This window comes from Carcharodon carcharias, chromosome 20, assembly GCF_017639515.1.
Source record: "Carcharodon carcharias isolate sCarCar2 chromosome 20, sCarCar2.pri, whole genome shotgun sequence".
NCBI lineage: Eukaryota > Metazoa > Chordata > Chondrichthyes > Lamniformes > Lamnidae > Carcharodon > Carcharodon carcharias.
Window position 1 is genome coordinate 39596264 of NC_054486.1, and position 20840 is coordinate 39617103.

Genomic DNA, 20840 nt, shown 5'->3' on the forward strand with positions numbered 1-20840 from the left:
TTATGTGATGCTGGTAGATTGTCCAAGTCTCAGAACCATAAAGAAGTGTTGTAAGAACCACTGCCTTTGTTCTGAAACAAACTCGAGGTTCTTTTCAAAATCTGTGAATCAGACTGCCGAAGCTTGCTTTTGCCAGGCAATGGTTGATTTCATTACCCAGCATAGCGTTATTGAAGAGGATACTCCCAAGATAACAAAACTTCTGTACCGAACATAGGTGTGTGTTGATGATGTGGGGCTGAGGGTTGATGCACCATCTCTTGTCGTCTTCCGACTAATTGTCAGGCCAAATTGTTCTGAGGATAGGGGAAAGCAATCAAGAAGCAGCTGAATGTCCTTTGGAATATGTTGTTAAGAAAGTGCAGTTTTCTGCTAAAAAGAGTTCAGTCAGTAACTGTTCAGTAACCTTTGTGCAAGCCTTTGCAAGTTGGAGAGATTGCCACCCATCCTGAAATGAATATGTACTCCTGTGTCAAGATCTTTGACTGTGTACTGGAGCGTGGCCAGAAGCATATGGCAAACAGAGCTGGAACCAATGCACACCTTTGCTTGGTGCAGTTGACAATACCATCATGAGACGAGTAAATTACACAGTTCATCTTTCAGGGCAGCCATTTTTGTACAGAACCTTCCACAGGCCTTCTCGGTTTACTGTGTCAAAAGCCTTGGTCAGGTCAACAAACACCATATAGAGACCCTTATTCTGTTTGAGGGACTTTTCTTGAATTTGATGTGCTGCACGTTTCCTGTTCCCCATTCTGCACATAAGCCCCACTGATTCTGGATAAACAGTCAGAGTGACAATCAAGAGTTAACCCTTGTAAGAATTTTTCCTTCTATTGAAAGAAATGATATTCCGCAATGATTGTCATAGATGGCTTGCTTTTTTTCTGTTTGTAGAGATGAGTTATGGAGGCATCCTTGTAGTCTCGGGGCACACATCCCAGCTTAGGCAGAAGAGGCTAGTGAGTTTCCTAACCTTGTGAGTACTTGAATACTTCAGGTGGAATGCCACCAGCTCCTGGCAAATTGCCCACAGAAAGCTGCTTTATGGCCTTCATGACTTCCACCTGAGAAGGATCGAGGGTAAGCTCTTCTAGAGTGTGGTGCTGTGGAAATGACTCAATGGTATCATTGCACACTATGGATTGTTGGTTTAGGAGATTACTGAAGTGCTCTGCCCAGCGAGAGAGAATCTCATGCCTATTTGTTAGGAGCTGATTACCAACTGCTGAGAGCAATGTTTTTGATAACACTACTGTCAAGCATATGGCAGCTTAAGTTAAGCATGCTTTATAAATTCAAGTTGTTGCCAAGTTTGACATCCAAAAGAAAAATCTTTTATGTGGGAAAACCTCGAATTCAGTGCAGAAATATAAGCAAAATACTGTGGATGCTGGAAATCTGAAAGAGTGCAGGAAAAACTCAGCAGGTTTGGCAACATCTGTGGAGAGAGAGGTTAATGTTTTGAGTCCAATATGACTCTTTAGAAGATTCCGATGACCCGCTGAGTTTTTCCAGAATTTTCTGTCTTTAGTTCAATGCAAAGTCTTTTTCACAAGTAGAGAATGACTGCAGCTTGCTATTTGCACAAGGCCACTAACCAATAATAAAATGGTTATTTTTTTTTCCATTTGTTCTCTGGCTGTGGGGAAAGCTGGCATGGCTGCATTTATTGCCCATCTCAAGTTGCCTTGAGAAGATTGTAAGCAGGCCTCCTTGAACTGTTGCCGTGCTTGTTCTGATGGCCCTCCCATGTGAGTATTAGATAGGAAATTATTGGATGCTGACCCAGTGGCAGTGTCATTGTAGTTAGCACCAGAGTTTTTTTTCTATTATCAGCATAATTCTCTCTTTGGAATTACAATTTCTACATGTATGTCACATTGGTCTCACTTAAAAATGCAATGTTGAGTTTAGAAGATTTTCGTCTTTATTAAAATATTGTTCCCTCTTGAATATTGTGTTCAGATGCAGTGAACTGACCAGCAATTAAGGGACACCCACAATGAATATCTGTTAAATGGAGGATTAATTATTGATTTACTTGATTTAAAAGGACTTCAAAACTAGCTCAATTGACTACTGAACTAGTAACAAATTAACATTGATTCTATGTAAAGTTGTGTCGGGAATTTCACAGTTTGGAACAGCGAGAGGGCCCAGAGTTTCGCAGCTTGAAACAGCGCGAGGAGGGCCGTGATTTTCAGTTGAAATAGCGAGAGGAGAGATGAGAGCTTTGCAGTTTGAAACAGAGAGGAGAGCTGGGCATTTCATAGTTTGAAACAGCGAAAGGAGAGCTGGGATTTTCAGTTGAAACAACGAGAGGAGGATCGGGAATTTCAGTTGAAGCAGCGAGAGGAGAGCCGGGCGTTTCACAGTTTGAAACGGTGAGAGGAGATCCAGGCGTTTCAGTTTGAAACGGCGCAAGGAGAGCCAGGCGTTTCACAGTTTGAAAGGGCGAGAGGAGAGCCGGGCGCTTCACAGTTTGAAACGGCGAGTGGCGAGCCGGGCGCTTCACAGTTTAAGGGGATTTCAGTGAAAGAGCCAGAGAGAGGGACGCCCTGATTTGAAAAAAGTGAACAGTGACATTGCAGGAAAATCATAAGGTGATTGGCTGGTAAGTATTGCTGCTTAAGGACTGGATCTAAACAACTGGGTGTTTAAGAAACATTAATAGTTTTAGCTATTAGTAACATGTAACAAGTGAATTGCTGGTGAGCCTTATCTTTTATTCTTAAGGCTTTTTACCACTTGTAAGTTGTACCAAGTGTTTGTAGGTTTATCATTGTTGTTAAGGTTTGTTGATAGTAAATTTTATTAGTATTGGTAAAGCTTTATTAGTATTGGTAAGGCTTAATTAGTATAGGTAAGACTTAGTACCAGTCATAAGGTTATTCACAGTAGCAAGGTTATCAGTTAATAAATAGAAAAATGGCAGGGCTGCTGCAACCTAGAGTTCATCTTGTACAATGTGTGAACTCAAGTTTGGATGTCTTGGATAACCATATGTTCAGGAAATGGCAATAGTTGGAGCAGCTTAAGCTCCAGGTTGTGGAACTTGAGCAGCAGCTGGCGTCACTGTAGTACATCCATGATGTTGAGAGCTACGTGGATAGCGCTTTTATAGATGTCACCCCACAACTTAAGAGTATGCAGGGAGAGAGGAGATGAGTCACCACCAGACAGTCAAAAAGGAACAGGCAGGTAGAACAAGAGTGCCCGAATGCATCCCACTCTCTAACCACTATTCAGTTCTGAATGCTGATGAGAGTGAAAGTCCATCTGGGAACTGCAGCCAGAGCCAAGTCCATGGTACCACGGGTGCCTCAGCTGTGCAGGAGGTACAAGGAAGTCTTGAAGAGCAATAGTGAGGTGATTCGATAGCTAGGGGAATAGTTAGGCATTTCTGTGGTCACAGGCATGAATCCAGGATGGTGTGTTACTTCCCTGGTCCCAGGGTCAATATGTCACTCAGCAGCCGCAGAGCACCCTGAGAGGGAAAGATGAACAGCCAGCAATTGTGGCCCACATTGGTAAGAATAACATATGTAGAAAGAGGGAGGTGGTCCTGCAGTCAGAATTTAGGGAGATAGATAGAAAATTAGCAAGCAGAACTTCAAAAGTAGTAATCTCTGGATTAGTCTCAATGCCACACGCGCGTGAGTACAGAAAGAGGAGGGTAAGAAGAATGTGTGGCTGAAAAGATGGTGTAGGAGGGAGGGCTTTAGATTATTGGGGCATTGGGACAGTCTCTAGGGGAGCTGGAACTAGCACAGACTGGACGGGCTGCACCTGAACATAGCTGGGATGGAGTACCTTGTATTTTGCTCGTGCTTTTGAGGAGAGTTTGAACTAACTTGACAGGGGTGTAGGAACCAGGAGATAAAATCAGAGAGGAGTACCAAGATGCGCAGAATACTGGGAGAGATAGATAGCACTAGAGGAGGGAACAGCAGTTAATAGGCGGGGTCAGAGTAAAGGAGAACATAATGGAGTCTAAATCAAGGTTACTGCATGTATGTGAACGCACAGAGTGTGGTAAATAAAATTGGTGCTGATTGACATGTGGAAATTTGATGTTTTGGCCTTACTCAAAGGAGGGCAGGACAGAGTGTTAGCTATCCCTGGATACAAAGCGTGCAGGAGAGATAAAGGGAAAAAAGGAGGGGTGGCAATATTGATTAAGGAGGGCATTGCAGTGCTGGAGAAACAGTATGGCCCAGAGAGGTCAGGGATGTCTTTGGCTAGAGCTAAGAAGCAAAAAAGGTATGATTACATTGCTCAATGTAGTCTATAGGCCACCAACTAATGGAAGGATGTAACAAATTTGGAAGGAAGCTACAGAGAAGTGCAAATGTTTCAGTTAATGGGGCTTGTATTATTCAAATATAGACTGGGATAGTACAAGTACAAAGGGCAGAGAGGGGCAAGATTTTCCAGAATGTGTTCAGGAAAATTTTCTTCAGTATGTTTCTCGTCCAATGTGAAAGGAGACGTTGCTAGACCTGTAACTTGGAAATGAGGTGGGCCAAGTAGATCAAATGTCAGTCGGAGAAAATTTAGGAGACAATGATCATTGTATCATACAGCTTAGGCTGACCAAGGAAAAGGACAAAGAACAATCCAGAGTGAGAAAAATTAATTGGAGCAAAGCCAACTTCAATGGGATAAGAACGATCTGGGCCGGATAAATTGGCCTCAAAGGGTGGCAGGAAAAATGGTATCTGATCAATGGGCTACCTTCAAAGAAGACCTTATTCAGGAAGAGTCAAGGTGCATTGTCAGGAAGATATAATAATTCTCATAATGTTATTAGAATTTATTGTAGAGTAATAGTGGGGTCTGTGTATGTGTGTGTGACTTAGTTGAATTAAAGGCAGCTGGCCTGAAGGCTTTGATGTAACACAAGATAAGCTGGGTTTGAATTGTTAAGTAGGTAAACAAAGGCACATTTTTAAATAAACCAGACTAGATTGATTTCAAAGGAGGGATGAAATGTTTCACCTAGCCATTAGAAGTTAAGAAACAGTGTGTTTATTTTTCCCAAAGATTACTGGTAAAATTGGTACTGTGAAAGAATTTTATTACAGATAAGTCCAAAGACATAGTGAAACAATAGAACTTTACATTCAAAGGCGAAAATATGGATAAGAGAGAAGGCTGTTTGCAAGGGGAGGCAATCTAAGATCTAACAAGTATGAAAACCTCCAGCATCTAAGTCTCAAGCTGCTGTCTACAAAGAACTGAAATTAAGAAAACTCACTTTGAATTGGATTGTTCAGGGTTTCATGTTTCTTTGCCTGGGCCTTTTAAAATCCATGTGTCTTACTGTTGCCTTAACAAAAGTGTCACTGGGAGTCAGATTAACTAGGGGATTTAGAAGTTGTCATAGTAGTAATTTGTAGATTTATGTATGTACTTAAAATCATTTCTTCTATTAATCAAGGTTTAATTTAGTTTTGTAAGAAACCTATAAGACTTAGTGGCCTTATTACAATTGAATTCAAAACACACATCTTGAAATTTATACAAATTGCATAGCAAGTTGTGGTAGTTGTTTCAAGTTTCCCTCTGAGATTTGAGCAACTCAGCATTTACCATCAGCTGTGCCGTAACAGCATTCCCTCAAACAGGAAAAGTAGGAGAAATGTATTCAGGGTGCACTGAATGGCAAAGGAGATAGAAATTAAGATGAAAAAGAAAAGGTCTGCACGTGACAGATGTCAGGTAGAAAATACAATTGAAAACCAAGCTGAATATAGGAGGTTCAGAGGAGAGGTGAAGAATCAAATAAGAGAAGCTAAGAGGACGTATCAAAAGAAACTGGCAGCTAGCACAAAAGGGAATGCCAAAGTCTTTTATAGGCATATAAATAGTTAAATGGTGGTAGGAAGAGGATTAGGACCAATTAGTAACCAAAAAAAGGATTTACATATAGGTAGAGGTCATAGCTGAGGTGCTAAATGAAGACTTTGCATCTGTCTTTACAAGGGAAGATGATGCTACTCAGGATGGTAAAAGATGAGGTAATTTAGACACCAGGTGGGTTTAAAATTGAAAGGGTGGTGGTATTGGATAGGTTATCTGTACTTAAAGTTGATAGGCACTGGTACTGGATGAGATGCATCCAAGGATACTGAGGGAAGTGAGGGTGGAAATTGCAGAAGCACTGGCCATAATTTTTCAGTCTTCCTTAGGTGGTCCCAGCGGACTGGAGAATTGCAAGTGTTACACCTTGTTTAAAAAAAATTTAAAGATGAGCCCAGCGACTACAGGCCGGTCAGTTTAGCTTCGGTGGTGGGAAAACTTCTAGAAACAATAATTCGGGACAAAATTAATACCCACACAGACAAATGTGAGTTAATTAAGGAAAGCCAGCATGGATTTGCTAAGGGAAAATCATGTTTATTTAACTCATTGGAATTTTTTTGAAGACATAAGAAAGAGTGCTGATGAGAGCAATGCTGCCAATGTAGTGTACGTGGACTTCCAAAAGGCGTTTGATACAGTGACGCACAACAGACCTGTGAGCAAAGTTATAGCTCATGGAATAAAAAGGCAACATGGATACGGAATTGGCTGTGTGACAGGAAATAGTGTAATGACTAACGGATGTTTTTCGTGCTCGAGGAAGGTTTGTGGTGGAGTTCCCCGGTGGTCAGTGTTAGGACCGTTGCTTCTTCTGATATATGTTACTGACCTAGATGTTGGTGTACAGGGCATAATTTCAAAGTTTGCGAATGAGACAAAACTTGGCAACATTGTGAACTGTGAGGAGGATAGTGTAGAACTTAAAAGGGACATTTGACAAGTTGATGGACAGGTGGCAGATGATGTTCAGTGCAGAGAAGTGTGAGGTGTTCCTTTTTGCTCGAAGAACATAGATAATGTAAAGGGTACAACCTTAAAGAGGGTGCAAGTGCAGAGGGACTGTGCATAAATTATTGAAGGTGGCAGGCCAGGCTGAGAGAGCATTTAATAAATCATACAGTATCCTAGGCTTTATTAATATGGGCATGGAGTATGAGGGCAAGGAGGTTATGTTGAATTTGGTTACGTCACTAGTTGAGGCCTGAAGGCATTTGAGAGAGTGCAGAAAAGATTCACGAGAATGGTTCCAGGGATGAGGAACTTCAGTTATGAAGATAGATTGGAAAAGTTAGGACTGTTTTACTTAGAGTAAAGAAGCTTGAAAGGACATTTGATAGAGGTATTCAAAATCATGAGCCTGGACAAGAACAAGAGGGCACAGATTTAAAGTAATTAATAAATGAAACAAAAGTGATGTGAGGAGAAATGTTTTTATGCAGCGAGTGGTGAGGCTTTGGAATGCCCTGCCTAAGTGCATGTGGAGGCAGGTTCAATTGAAGTATTCAAAAATGAACTAGACAATTATCTGAAAAAGAATAATGTGCACGGTTATGGGGAGAAGGCAGGGGGAATGGCACTAGGTGAGTTACTCATTCAGAGTTCTGGTGTAGACACAATGGGCCAAATGTGCCATAATAATTCTGTGATAAATATGTTTCTTCTGCAATTTGTCCTCTTACATATAGACTATATAGTCTATTTTTATGTCGTCCTGTTCTGGATTCCCTCACCCTCCACCCCATCACTGGAAAAAGCATTTTATTTATTTTCACCTATACTTTCATAATTTTAAATACCTTTTCAAATCATTTTTAATCTACTGTTGTATCAAAAACAGACCAATTTTTCAAACCTCTGTATTTCCTCTTACCAGGAAGCATCTCAGTGAATTTGTGCTACTTGCTATTGCCTCAACAGACTTTTTTAATATGAAGTCCAAAAATATATACAGTATCCTGTGATCCTACTAAGCTTTTATGTTGATTCACTATTAACATTTCAGCTTTAATATTAAAATTGCTTTGCTGTCAACACAAATTAGGTTTCCATATAGCCATAGACACTTGTGAACTGCTTTGTTATTTTACGTTCTATATTAAGTTATAGGAAATTGCTGAATCTCTTTGCAAACTTCACAAATTATCTTAATGGTGTTCCAATCCTTTAACCTTCTAGGTCTTACTGTTGGGAGCACAGACCTGTGCAAAAGCTACCATCTATATGGTCAGGTAGTTCTTACACATGTGCTGTCTGTTTAGAATCCATTGACCCAATTCCATCATATGACATTTTGAAGAGCCCTTGCTGTAAAAACACGTGGTTTCACAGACAGTGTGTGCAGGTGAGTGTACAGTAAAAATATAAATAATATTCAATATGGGGATTGTGTTCAGTATTTTAGTCTCTGCTTCAAAAAAAAACTTACAGTTTTGAAAGAATTATAGTTGATAGGCAGTCTTCAGTGTGAAATGGGTGAGCTTTTGGGATCTAGTTACTTACATTCTGTGAATTTTTTTTGGAACCAATTCCTTTTCTTTAGTTCTCAGTTCCCTATTCTTTTCTAGTGCACTTATGTTCTTACTTCTATCATCATTTTAAAACAATGCAAAATATTTATTTAATATAGCTTTCATTCTCTGCATTTAAATTCCCTCCTTTTCCTCTCTCTAACTATTCTTTTCCTTTTCATATACTTATGAATATTCTTTTAAATGTCTGCTGGCCTGTTTCATATTCTCTTTCTCGGCCCTAGACTTTTTGGTCCAGTTAGGCCATTCGCTTTTATTTTGCTGACTTTTTGTCTTTTTCCACTCCAGTACCCTTATCTTTGACTTATCATTATCCTTTTCTGTTAGATGAAACCTAACTATAGCACGGTCGCTGTTTCCCTAGGGGAACCCATTACTCTTTTATTTGCCCTAATGAACTATCAGCAATTTAGGAGAATTTGCTTGAAACAGTGCCCAACAGAGTGAATGCTGACTACTTGGTTACCATCTCAATATTTTTAATTCTTAATGCAATTGTCCTTTCCTTTTGTAGTATCAGGCACTGAGTGCTGGGGTGTTCTTCTTCAAGTGCACTATCTGCAGTAATAAAGATGAATTTCAGAAGGAGATGTTACGAATGGGGATTCATATTCCAGAAAAGTATGTGTGCGTTTATCAATAAAAGCTTTTTTAATGTGAAGTTCAAAAACATGCACAGTACTCTGTGATCCTGGTAGGCTTTTATATTGATACGTTATTAACATTTCAGCTTTAATATTAAAATTGCTTTGCTGTCAACGCCAGTATTTTATTAGCTTTCCTTATAGCCATAGACACTTGTGAGCTACTTTACTATTTTATGTTCTATGTTAAGTTATAGGAAATTGCCGAATCTCTTTGCAAACTTCATAAATTATCTTAATGGTGTTTAACCTTTAACCTTCTAGGTCTTACTGTTGTGAGCACAGGCCAGTGCAAAAGGTCTCTGATTTATTAAATAAATTGGCTAGACTTTTTAAAATATTAATTGGAGCTTTTTTAATTTGTTTTTCTGTCATTGGTGAGGAACTGGCTGAGAAGAATATTGTACCCAATAGGCACTGTATTAGCACCGATTGAAGGTGATCCAACCCTGATTAGTTGCCATAACTTGAATGAACTTGTTTCAATTCCGACGCTCCACATCAGGAATTTTTCTTCGCCATTTCCCCCAGTGGCAAAATCAGTGCTTATGAAGAAGTTGTATTGGACTTGGAACATTAACTCTGTTTCTCTGTCCACAAATGCTGCCAGACCTGCTTTAGTTTGTCCAGCAATTTCTGCTTTTATTTCAGTGCTTGTTGTTTTTACCTTATGAAAGCACAGAACACACTTGAAAATACTGCTATAGTTTTGAAGATAGGTGGTGGTAAATGTGTTGTATAAAGCTCCAGGATGTGCATAAAGTTGCAACAGTAAGTAATTACCAAAATCTGATGAAGTTAGGTAATGTTTTGCAGACATTGATAACTCACTGGAGATGACTTCCCCTTGTTTATGCAGTAATATTTGATATTCCATTTGCTATCAAGTTATTTTTATTTTGTACAGGGATGCATCCTGGGAACTTGAAGAGAATGCATTTCAGGAACTATTACACCGTTACCAGCGATGCGATGCAAGAAGATGCCTCTGTAAAAATGGAAGAGAATATGCTGAACCTGATAGGTAACAATTCATTTTCTCAAGAAAACTGCTGTGTTAACAACCTGAAATTAAGTTAATCTGTGACATACTGAATTCTTCAAAGCCAATACACTGGATTTTGGGGGAACAAGTAATATTACATCTTCAGATAAAATTTTGAATTTAACTGTCAAATCTATTAAATTGCATGCACTAAAAATAAACTTTTATAGGGCACAGAATCTCTTTTAGATGCGATCTTAGCGTTAACTGGTCTCAGTTGCTGCTGCAGCAGTAATAAAATATTTTCTGCTACCCAGCAGCATATTTTCCTGGTTGTAAATTTAAGATGCACCAGAGAGGATACAGAGGAGATTTATGGGAATACCTCTTGGGATGGAGAACTTTAGCTTTGAGGAATGATTTGATAGGCTGGGGTGTAGTTTTAATTTGTGTACAAAATTTAATGGCTAGGGAGGAGCTATTTTACTTACCAGAGATAATAAGCTGGAGGCATAGATTTAAAGTAAATGACAGAAGGGGAGGGGAGTTGAGAAGAAATATTTTCACTCAAAGGTTGGTGAGAGGGGCCTGGGATATTGTGCCTGAAAGGATGGTAGAGGCAGAAACCCTGATCGCATTTTTAAAAATACTTGACTATAGCATTTCAAGTGCTTATCTTACGGGGCTACAGACCAAGACCGAAAAGTAGGATGAGGCTGGATAGCTCTTTTTTGACAAACAAATGGTAGCCTCGTGTGCCATTAATTTTCTTGTTTCTGTATCTTTAGCAGAAACTTAAGTTTGAAACACAATGGAACCTAAGTTTCATAGTGTTTTTTAAAATTTGAAAGGTAGCTATATAAAGGCATTGGGATTTCTGAATTGAGATTGCAGATAATATTTTCTGATGAAATCTGTGTTCTTTGTTCAATAGCTCTCTCAGATTCATAGTGATTAACCTGCCACCTCAGATTTATGAGATGTTAAATTATTCAAGGTTGCCATTGTGACAGAAAGAAATATTCTGATTGCTGAAGATGAAACTTTTTTTTTACTGCCTATCAAGCATGATGACTCAAAACCTATCCAGTGTTGAAAGCCAGTGGCCCAAACTTGATACGATTGAAAGATTTAACCAATTATCAACTTTTGGCTCCACCTGTGGAGGGAAGCTTTTTAAATAAATTTGTTCAGTGAAGAACAGACTGTTTTGACTTGAGATGTGTGAAGTTGCTAGCACCTGATGTGGTCAATGCAGTACTTCTATTTCACAACATGTGCAGGTAAATTGACTGCAGTGGCATGTACTTCTGCAAAAATGTGCATCAAAAGGCTTAAAGCACTCAAGAATTTGAAATGTATTGGTTTCAGAAAACTTGCTCTGATAGTTTAAAGAGCTAAAAATTATTTTGATATGCTCACTCCCCTCCTATAGCTTGCATCACCCGAAGACTTTTATCAGGTTCAACATGTACTCTAATGTGACACAGCTCTACCTTACCACCACCCTCTTGATAATTCTTCTGTGTTGTCAGCATGCTTGTCCAATATCCAGTTTTGTGCTGCAATTTTTTCCAATTAAATATTGGAAAGCCCGTAGCCAATGTCTTTGACCTCTACCATATGCTCTGTTCCCTTAAACTATCTCAGGTTAAACCAGACTATTTTCCTTTAAGATTCTCCTTAAAACCTACCTCTTTCACAAAGCTTTTAGGCATCCATCCTGACATTCTGCTATCTTCATCTGTGGCTTACAAAGGAAGTTAAGGATAATATTAGATTAGAAAAAGAGGCTAATATTGTGGCTAATAAAGAATGATATGTTTTAGAAACTGGCAAAAGACCACAAAGTGTTGGTTCCTTAAAGGCAGAGACCAGAAAAATTATTGTGGGAAAATGACAGGGACATTGAACAAATATTTTGTGTCTGTCTTCACAATAGAAGATATGAATTACATTCCAGAAACAAAGGGTGACCAAAGGACTAAAAAGATTGAGGAACTTAATGCAACTTAATTCCATTTCTATGAGTAGTCTGGCCAAAGGCAGATACTTGGTTCATTGTTTACTGATGCTTCATTCTGAGCTATTTTCTTGGCAGTTTTTGTCAGTGGTGGTTTGCTTCCACTCAGGGGCAGGGTGAGGAGGCAGGTCCCAAGTCTACCTCACTGAAACGATAGTGGAACCCAGACTGTTTTGAAGAAACTTGAGGAACCAAAATTCGACATGTCCCTATGGACCTGATGGCCTACACCCTAGGGTTTTAAGAGGTAACTGCAGAGATGGTGGATGCACTGGTTTACCAGAATCTGAGGAATTTTAGAACAGACCCAGCAGATTGGAAGTTAGCAAATATAACTCAAGAAAGGAGGGAGAGAGAAAATGGGGAACTATGGGCCAGTTAATCTGAAATCAGCTGTCGGCAAAATGCTGGAATCTCTTATTAAGGAGGTCTTAACAGTGCACTTGGAAATTCAAAGCATGATCAGACAAGGTCAACATGGCTTTAAGAAAGGAGAATTATGTTTGACAAATTTATTAAAAGTTTTTGAGGATGGGTTCACTAGTCGGATGGATAAAGGGGAACCGGTAGATGTAGTATACTTGCATTCTATAAGGTGCCATGTAAAAGACACAAGTTAAGGACTCGGGGTTGGAAGTACTATATTGGTTAGCAGACAAGAAGCAGAGAGTATGAATAAACTGGGCAATTTCAAGTTGGCAGGCTGTGACTCGTGGAGTGCCACAAGGATCAGTGCTAGGTCCTCAGCTATTTATAATTTACATTGATGACTTAAAACCAAGAGACCGAGCATAATGTATCCAAGTTTACTACTTTTATTTGTTTGTTCAGATAATTGGAGAGTAGCTATTGAACAGAGTCACAGGAATCAGCTGATGAACTTTTAGCAAAAGAATAAAATGTTTATTCAACAAGAAAAGCTGAACTATGTTACAATACTCCTTCACCTACAACTATACCTTTACAGATGTATACAGATTTGTAAGGATAACACAAGTTACAAAAGCTATCTTATACTCTAATGTTCACATGAAGTACACAGTCCATATAAACGATGTAAATCTGTGGTCTGACACATCACACTCTGAAAGCAAGTGACAGATGCCACCTCAAACAGAAGATATGGATCTCTCCTCAACTCCCCCCCAGAACCTTGTCACACCGTGAGCTAATTAGTCTCTCTGAGCTGCATCTTTCACACAAGAGTTTCCAATCTCCACTCTCCAAGAACATGGTTTGAATTTTCTCTCAAATCGGAGCTTTCTCTCAGATGCCTTCTGCAGGAGTTCACCTCCAGGATTTCGAACTCTCCTTCCAATGTTCCTTTTCCCTGGGTCACCACTTGCATTCAAACTGTCTTCCACACACCATCTCACCAACTCAGCCGTCAACAGTATACCACTGCTTCACATGCCTATAGCAAAGAGTTGCAGACCTTCACCCATCTCTTTGGACCTTCTTGTCTCTTGCAAGCTGTTCTCACTTTAAATCTGCTTTCAGCAACTCTTGTCTCTTTAAATCTGAAGCTTGGGGCCTTGCTCTCTGCCCCTCACTCTTAATTTCATTAACAGGACCTTTTTCCAGGTTCCAGTCCTTCATTTGACTAGAGGGTCTGTTTGGGACTTTTCCCTGTTTGTATCTCACTCCTTTGGCCTTAGGACTTTTTGGTTCTCTTGGGAAATCTGCTCTCACTCTGCAGTTCCCTTTTCCAGTGTCCAGTCTCTCTGGAGTCTTAGCTTCAAACTAAACTCAAAACTGCCGTTTCTTTAATTTTTCTGTGTTTGTCTATGGGATGGACCTGCCTCTCTGGACCAAGCCCAGTTTCTCTACTCTTGTTTGTTTAATTTAGCTGCCACAGTCGTAAAGCTCTCAGTGGAATGGAGGCACCATTGAAATTGAAACTAAAACTCAATTTGACCTTTTCTTAACACAAACAAATATAAATCAAATTTAAACATTAAAGCTACAACTCATTCTTAACACCTACAAATACAAATATAACTTAGTTAAACTATCTCTATTTCCTAACAGGTGGGAGAGAATGGAGGCAGAACTGGGGGGGTGGGATGAAGGACCAGAAGGCAACGGTGAGTCTGTCCGGGAAAGGGTGGATGACTGGTTGGAGCCATGTCTGGGAATGAGGCCAGATTGTTAGGGGCGTGTTCAAGAGGCAGTCCGGGGAATGAGGCTATACTGTCGGTGGCATGTTAGAGGGCTCAGCATGGAATGTGTTTCTTGGTCTGATCTTGGGCGGGGGAAGGCTTCTCTGGGCAGTGATGGTCTTACAGAGAATTGCCAGAAGGGCATGTTCTGTCATCTATTGCTTTTGATCTATTGCATTTGGAAGTGTGGTACTGGGTACAGAGGGTACAGCTAAATTCAGGGGAGGCATTGGATCCAATACGGTGGTAGTTCCAATGTAATGGGAGGATAGTGCATGATCTCATGGATGGGGGCGGGGTAGTGCTTATTAAAAGTAACGGTGCAGCTGGCCTCGAGAACAGATGGGGTCAGATTAATGAGAGACCTGGGTACATTCGAGGGAATGAGGGGAAGAGGAGTGTCAACATAATAATGGAGTCAAGGGTAACCGGGAGAAGCTGGATGATCACAGGAAGGAGTGGAATTAGGTGGCAGTGACTGGAGGAGGATGGGAGGAACTTGGTGGGTGATGGGGGATGTTGGCGTGTTCTGGGAGCACTTTCAAACTGAAGAACCATCTTCAGTTATGATATTCGAAAAGTAATCTAGGGAAATAACGATATGGGAGGGGGCTCAAAGCGGGTGGGAGGAGTTTGTAACTCTTTTAGGCTGAGTGAAGGGGTACCCTATTAATTATTTGCTCGAACCATGGAGAACCAGGTTCAGCTGAGTACTGTCCTCAAGGTTCAAAGGCCGATTGGAGGAGCATTGCTCCATGAGTAATGGGATGCTTTCCCTCGAGAATCCATTAAGCTTTGGAGCTGGAGTTGAGTATGTGTGATGTTCCTGACAGAGGCATGAAAAAAGAGATGGAAATTAATTGATTCAAGGGGCACGGCTGCTGGACTGTTGCTAGATGCACACTCCATGCCTCATTAATCCCAGCTAAATGGTCATGGTTGACAAGACATAATGCATAAACCCTTTCCATTATTCCGAGGATATGTTCTCTCTATAGAGTGTCTAGGCTCATGGAGGCAAGCTGACAATTGCCTGACAGATGGTCCTCTCATATGGTTGTAATCATAGAGATAAAAACAAAAAAACTGCGGATGCTGGAAATCCAAAACAAAAACAGAATTACCTGGAAAAACTCAGCAGGTCTGGCAGCATCGGCGGAGAAGAAAAGAGTTGACGTTTCGAGTCCTCATGACCCTTCGACAGAACTTGAGTTCGAGTCCAGGAAAGAGCTGAAATATAAGCTGGTTTAAGGTGTGTGTGTGGGGGGCGGAGAGATAGAGAGACAGAGAGGTGGAGGGGGTTGGTGTGGTTGTAGGGACAAACAAGCAGTGATAGAAGCAGATCATCAAAAGATGTCAACGACAATAGTACAATAGAACACACAGGTGTTAAAGTTAAAGTTGGTGATATTATCTAAACGAATGTGCTAATTAAGAATGGATGGTAGGGCACTCAAGGTATAGCTCTAGTGGGTTTTTTTTTATATAATGGAAATAGGTGGGAAAAGGAAAATCTTTATAATTTATTGGGAAAAAAAAAAGAAGGGGGAAACAGAAAGGGGGTGGGGATGGGGGAGGGAGCTCAAGACCTAAAGTTGTTGAATTCAATATTCAGTCCGGAAGGCTGTAAAGTCCCTAGTCGGAAGATGAGGTGTTGTTCCTCCAGTTTGCGTTGGGCTTCACTGGAACAATGCAGCAAGCCAAGGACAGACATGTGGGCAAGAGAGCAGGGTGGAGTGTTAAAATGGCAAGCGACAGGGAGGTTTGGGTCATTCTTGCGGACAGACCGCAGGTGTTCTGCAAAGCGGTCGCCCAGTTTACGTTTGGTCTCTCCAATGTAGAGGAGACCACATTGGGAGCAACAAATGCAGTAGACTAAGTTGGGGGAAATGCAAGTGAAATGCTGCTTCACTTGAAAGGAGTGTTTGGGTCCTTGGACGGTGAGGAGAGAGGAAGTGAAGGGGCAGGTGTTGCATCTTTTGCGTGGGCATGGGGTTGTGCCATAGGAGGGGGTTGAGGAGTAGGGGGTGATGGAGGAGTGGACCAGGGTGTCCCGGAGGGAGCGATCCCTACGGAATGCCGATAAGGGGGGTGAAGGGAAGATGTGTTTGGTAGTGGCATCATGCTGGAGTTGGCGGAAATGGCGGAGGATGATCCTTTGAATGCGGAGGCTGGTGGGGTGATAAGTGAGGACAAGGGGGACCCCATCGTGTTTCTGGGAGGGAGGAGAAGGAGTGAGGGCGGATGCGCGGGAGATGGGCCGGACACGGTTGAGGGCCCTGTCAACGACCGTGGGTGGAAAACCTCGGTTAAGGAAGAAGGAGGACATGTCAGAGGAACTGTTTTTGAATGTAGCATCATCGGAACAGATGCGACGGAGGCGAAGGAACCGAGAGAATGGGATGGAGTCCTTACAGGAAGTGGGGTGTGAGGAGCTGTAGTCGAGATAGCTGTGGGAGTCGGTGGGTTTGTAATGGATATTGGTGGACAGTCCAGAGATTGAGACAGAGAGGTCAAGGAAGGGAAGGGAAGTGTCAGAGATGGACCACGTGAAAATGATGGAGGGGTGGAGATTGGAAGCAAAATTAATAAATTTTTCCAAGTCCTGACGAGAGCATGAAGCGGCACCGAAATAATCATCGATGTACCGGAGAAAGAGTTGTGGAAGGGGGCCGGAGTAGGACTGCAACAAGGAATGTTCCACATACCCCATAAAGAGACAGGCATAGCTGGGGCCCATGCGGGTACCCATAGCCACACCTTTTATTTGGAGGAAGTGAGAGGAGTTGAAGGAGAAATTGTTCAGCGTGAGAACAAGTTCAGCCAGACGGAGGAGAGTAGTGGTGGATGGGGATTGTTCGGGCCTCTGTTCGAGGAAGAAGCTAAGGGCCCTCAGACCATCCTGGTGGGGGATGGAGGTGTAGAGGGATTGGACGTCCATGGTGAAGAGGAAGCGGTTGGGGCCAGGGAACTGGAAATTGTTGATGTGACGTAAGGTGTCAGAGGAATCACGGATGTAGGTGGGAAGGGACTGGACAAGGGGAGAGAGAAGGGAGTCAAGATAACGAGAAATGAGTTCTGTGGGGCAGGAGCAAGCTGAGACGATCGGTCTACCGGGGCAGTTCTGTTTGTGGATTTTGGGTAGGAGATAGAAGCGGGCCGTCCGAGGTTGGGCGACTATCAGGTTGGAAGCTGTGGGAGGGAGATCCCCAGAGGAGATGAGGTCAGTGACAGTCCTGGAAACAGTGGCTTGATGTTCAGTGGTGGGGTCATGGTCCAGGGAGAGGTAGGAGGAAGTGTCTGCGAGTTGACGCTCAGCCGCCATGACCCCACCACTGAACATCAAGCCACTGTTTCCAGGACTGTCACTGACCTCATCTCCTCTGGGGATCTCCCTCCCACAGCTTCCAACCTGATAGTCGCCCAACCTCGGACGGCCCGCTTCTATCTCCTACCCAAAATCCACAAACAGAACTGCCCCGGTAGACCGATCGTCTCAGCTTGCTCCTGCCCCACAGAACTCATTTCTCGTTATCTTGACTCCCTTCTCTCTCCCCTTGTCCAGTCCCTTCCCACCTACATCCGTGATTCCTCTGACACCTTACGTCACATCAACAATTTCCAGTTCCCTGGCCCCAACCGCTTCCTCTTCACCATGGACGTCCAATCCCTCTACACCTCCATCCCCCACCAGGATGGTCTGAGGGCCCTTAGCTTCTTCCTCGAACAGAGGCCCGAACAATCCCCATCCTCTCCTCCGTCTGGCTGAACTTGTTCTCACGCTGAACAATTTCTCCTTCAACTCCTCTCACTTCCTCCAAATAAAAGGTGTGGCTATGGGTACCCGCATGGGCCCCAGCTATGCCTGTCTCTTTATGGGGTATGTGGAACATTCCTTGTTGCAGTCCTACTCCGGCCCCCTTCCACAACTCTTTCTCCGGTACATCGATGATTATTTCGGTGCCGCTTCATGCTCTCGTCAGGACTTGGAAAAATTTATTAATTTTGCTTCCAATCTCCACCCCTCCATCATTTTCACGTGGTCCATCTCTGACACTTCCCTTCCCTTCCTTGACCTCTCTGTCTCAATCTCTGGTGATAGACTGTCCACCAGTATCCATTACAAACCCACCGACTCCCACAGCTATCTCGACTACAGCTCCTCACACCCCACTTCCTGTAAGGACTCCATCCCATTCTCTCAGTTCCTTCGCCTCCGTCGCATCTGTTCCGATGATGCTACATTCAAAAACAGTTCCTCTGACATGTCCTCCTTCTTCCTTAACCGAGGTTTTCCACCCACGGTCGTTGACAGGGCCCTCAACCGTGTCCGGCCCATCTCCCGCGCATCCGCCCTCACTCCTTCTCCTCCCTCCCAGAAACATGATAGGGTCCCCCTTGCCCTCACTTATCACCCCACCAGCCTCCGCATTCAAAGGATCATCCTCCGCCATTTCCGCCAACTCCAGCATGATGCCACTACCAAACACATCTTCCCTTCACCCCCCTTATCGGCATTCCGTAGGGATCGCTCCCTCCGGGACACCCTGGTCCACTCCTCCATCACCCCCTACTCCTCAACCCCCTCCTATGGCACAACCCCATGCACACGCAAAAGATGCAACACCTGCCCCTTCACTTCCTCTCTCCTCACCGTCCAAGGACCCAAGCACTCCTTTCAAGTGAAGCAGCATTTCACTTGCATTTCCCCCAACTTAGACTACTGCATTTGTTGCTCCCAATGTGGTCTCCTCTACATTGGAGAGACCAAACGTAAACTGGGCGACCGCTTTGCAGAACACCTGCGGTCTGTCCGCAAGAATGACCCAAACCTCCCTGTCGCTTGCCATTTTAACACTCCACCCTGCTCTCTTGCCCACATGTCTGTCCTTGGCTTGCTGCATTGTTCCAGTGAAGCCCAACGCAAACTGGAGGAACAACACCTCATCTTCCGACTAGGGACTTTACAGCCTTCCGGACTGAATATTGAATTCAACAACTTTAGGTCGTGAGCTCCCTCCCCCATCCCCACCCCCTTTCTGTTTCCCCCTTCTTTTTTTTTTCCCAATAAATTATAAAGATTTTCCTTTTCCCACCTATTTCCATTATATAAAAAAAAACCCACTAGAGCTATACCTTGAGTGCCCTACCATCCATTCTTAATTAGCACATTCGTTTAGATAATATCACCAACTTTAACTTTAACACCTGTGTGTTCTATTGTACTATTGTCGTTGACATCTTTTGATGATCTGCTTCTATCACTGCTTGTTTGTCCCTACAACCACACCAACCCCCTCCACCTCTCTGTCTCTCTATCTCTCCGCCCCCCACACACACACCTTAAACCAGCTTATATTTCAGCTCTTTCCTGGACTCGAACTCAAGTTCTGTCGAAGGGTCATGAGGACTCGAAACGTCAACTCTTTTCTTCTCCGCCGATGCTGCCAGACCTGCTGAGTTTTTCCAGGTAATTCTGTTTTTGTTTTGGTTGTAATCATTCTGGTTAAGGCACAGTGTCTACATACTCAGTTATTTTTGAAGCAGAAGAGCACCCACCTGTGGCCCTCCAGACTGTCCTTTACCTGCAAGAGGTAGGCTGGGGATGCTGATGTCTAGATGAAGGACAGACCAAGGGCTTAGCACTGGCCTGCTGGCTTGGAGGTGAAGGGAAACCTGGTAAGGAAAAGCTTAATAAAGTTATCAAACCTATTCATAGATACAAAGGCGTGGAGAATTCAGGCTGCAGGCAGCCTTGCCTTAGTTATTGCTCTAATACTAATGAGAAGAAGGGCCTGTTGTTGATTGACACAGGTCCAGGAGGAGCAGTGACATGAGTAACAGGTGGGAGCGAGACCCCAAGAAGTCCAAGATGCTCCCGAAGTGGGGCAAATATAAGAGAGACCAGTGGCCTGACCATGGGTATATCAAACACGCTACTCATAAATGGAAATGCTTGTCCTGGGATGTGGCAGCTCATACTTGCCAGCTTCTCTGTGACGAACTGATGCTGTAAGGATTTGGAGGGCATGCCAGTGGCATTGACTGTCGCCAGCGCGCTGAACTTGTTTGCACAGCGGGTCCATTGGGCACTTTATGGCATTTCCCAATTAGTGACAAACAAATGCATACAGGAGTTAACAGATGCACTGTTGAAGAGAGCTCACCAGTACCTCCAGTTCTGCATGGATGCTTGAAAGCCAGGCTGCAGAGCTATGGGATTTGCAGTGATGCCTGGTTTCCCACTCATTGCAGTGTGCAAGCACCTATGTGGCTTTGAGAGCTCCGTGGCAGCAACCTATGAGATTCATCAATCAAAAAGAGTTTCACTCTCTGAACGTTCAGCTAATTTGTGATCGCAGAAGGCAAATCCTGTATATTTGTGCTAGGTACCCAAGAAGCGCTCTCAACTTTTCCATTTTGACCAACTCTCAGGTGCCACAGATAGTTGAAGTACCTAACTGTTTTAACTGGCTGATGATGCCAGTTCACCCTCTGCATAGTGCTGCTGAAGATAGATACAATGCTGTGCATGTCGCCATCAGATCCTTCATAAAGCAGATGATAGGCCTCCTGAAGATGCGTTTCTGGTGTTTGGACTGTTCGGGGGAATCTCCAATACTC

At 42.8% G+C, this 20840-nt stretch overlaps 1 protein-coding gene across 4 annotated transcripts in view; it reads left to right on the forward strand.

The window, feature by feature from the left end:
- Nucleotides 1–20840, forward strand: part of g2e3 (G2/M-phase specific E3 ubiquitin protein ligase) — a 301615-nt gene that overhangs the window by 54710 nt on the left and 226065 nt on the right. For all 4 annotated transcript variants that reach the window (XM_041214819.1, XM_041214820.1, XM_041214823.1 and 1 more), the window contains 3 exons: nt 8050–8215; nt 8917–9023; nt 9954–10070. In XM_041214819.1, the coding sequence (XP_041070753.1) occupies nt 8050–8215; nt 8917–9023; nt 9954–10070 (390 nt within the window). The remainder of the gene's footprint in view (nt 1–8049; nt 8216–8916; nt 9024–9953; nt 10071–20840) is intronic.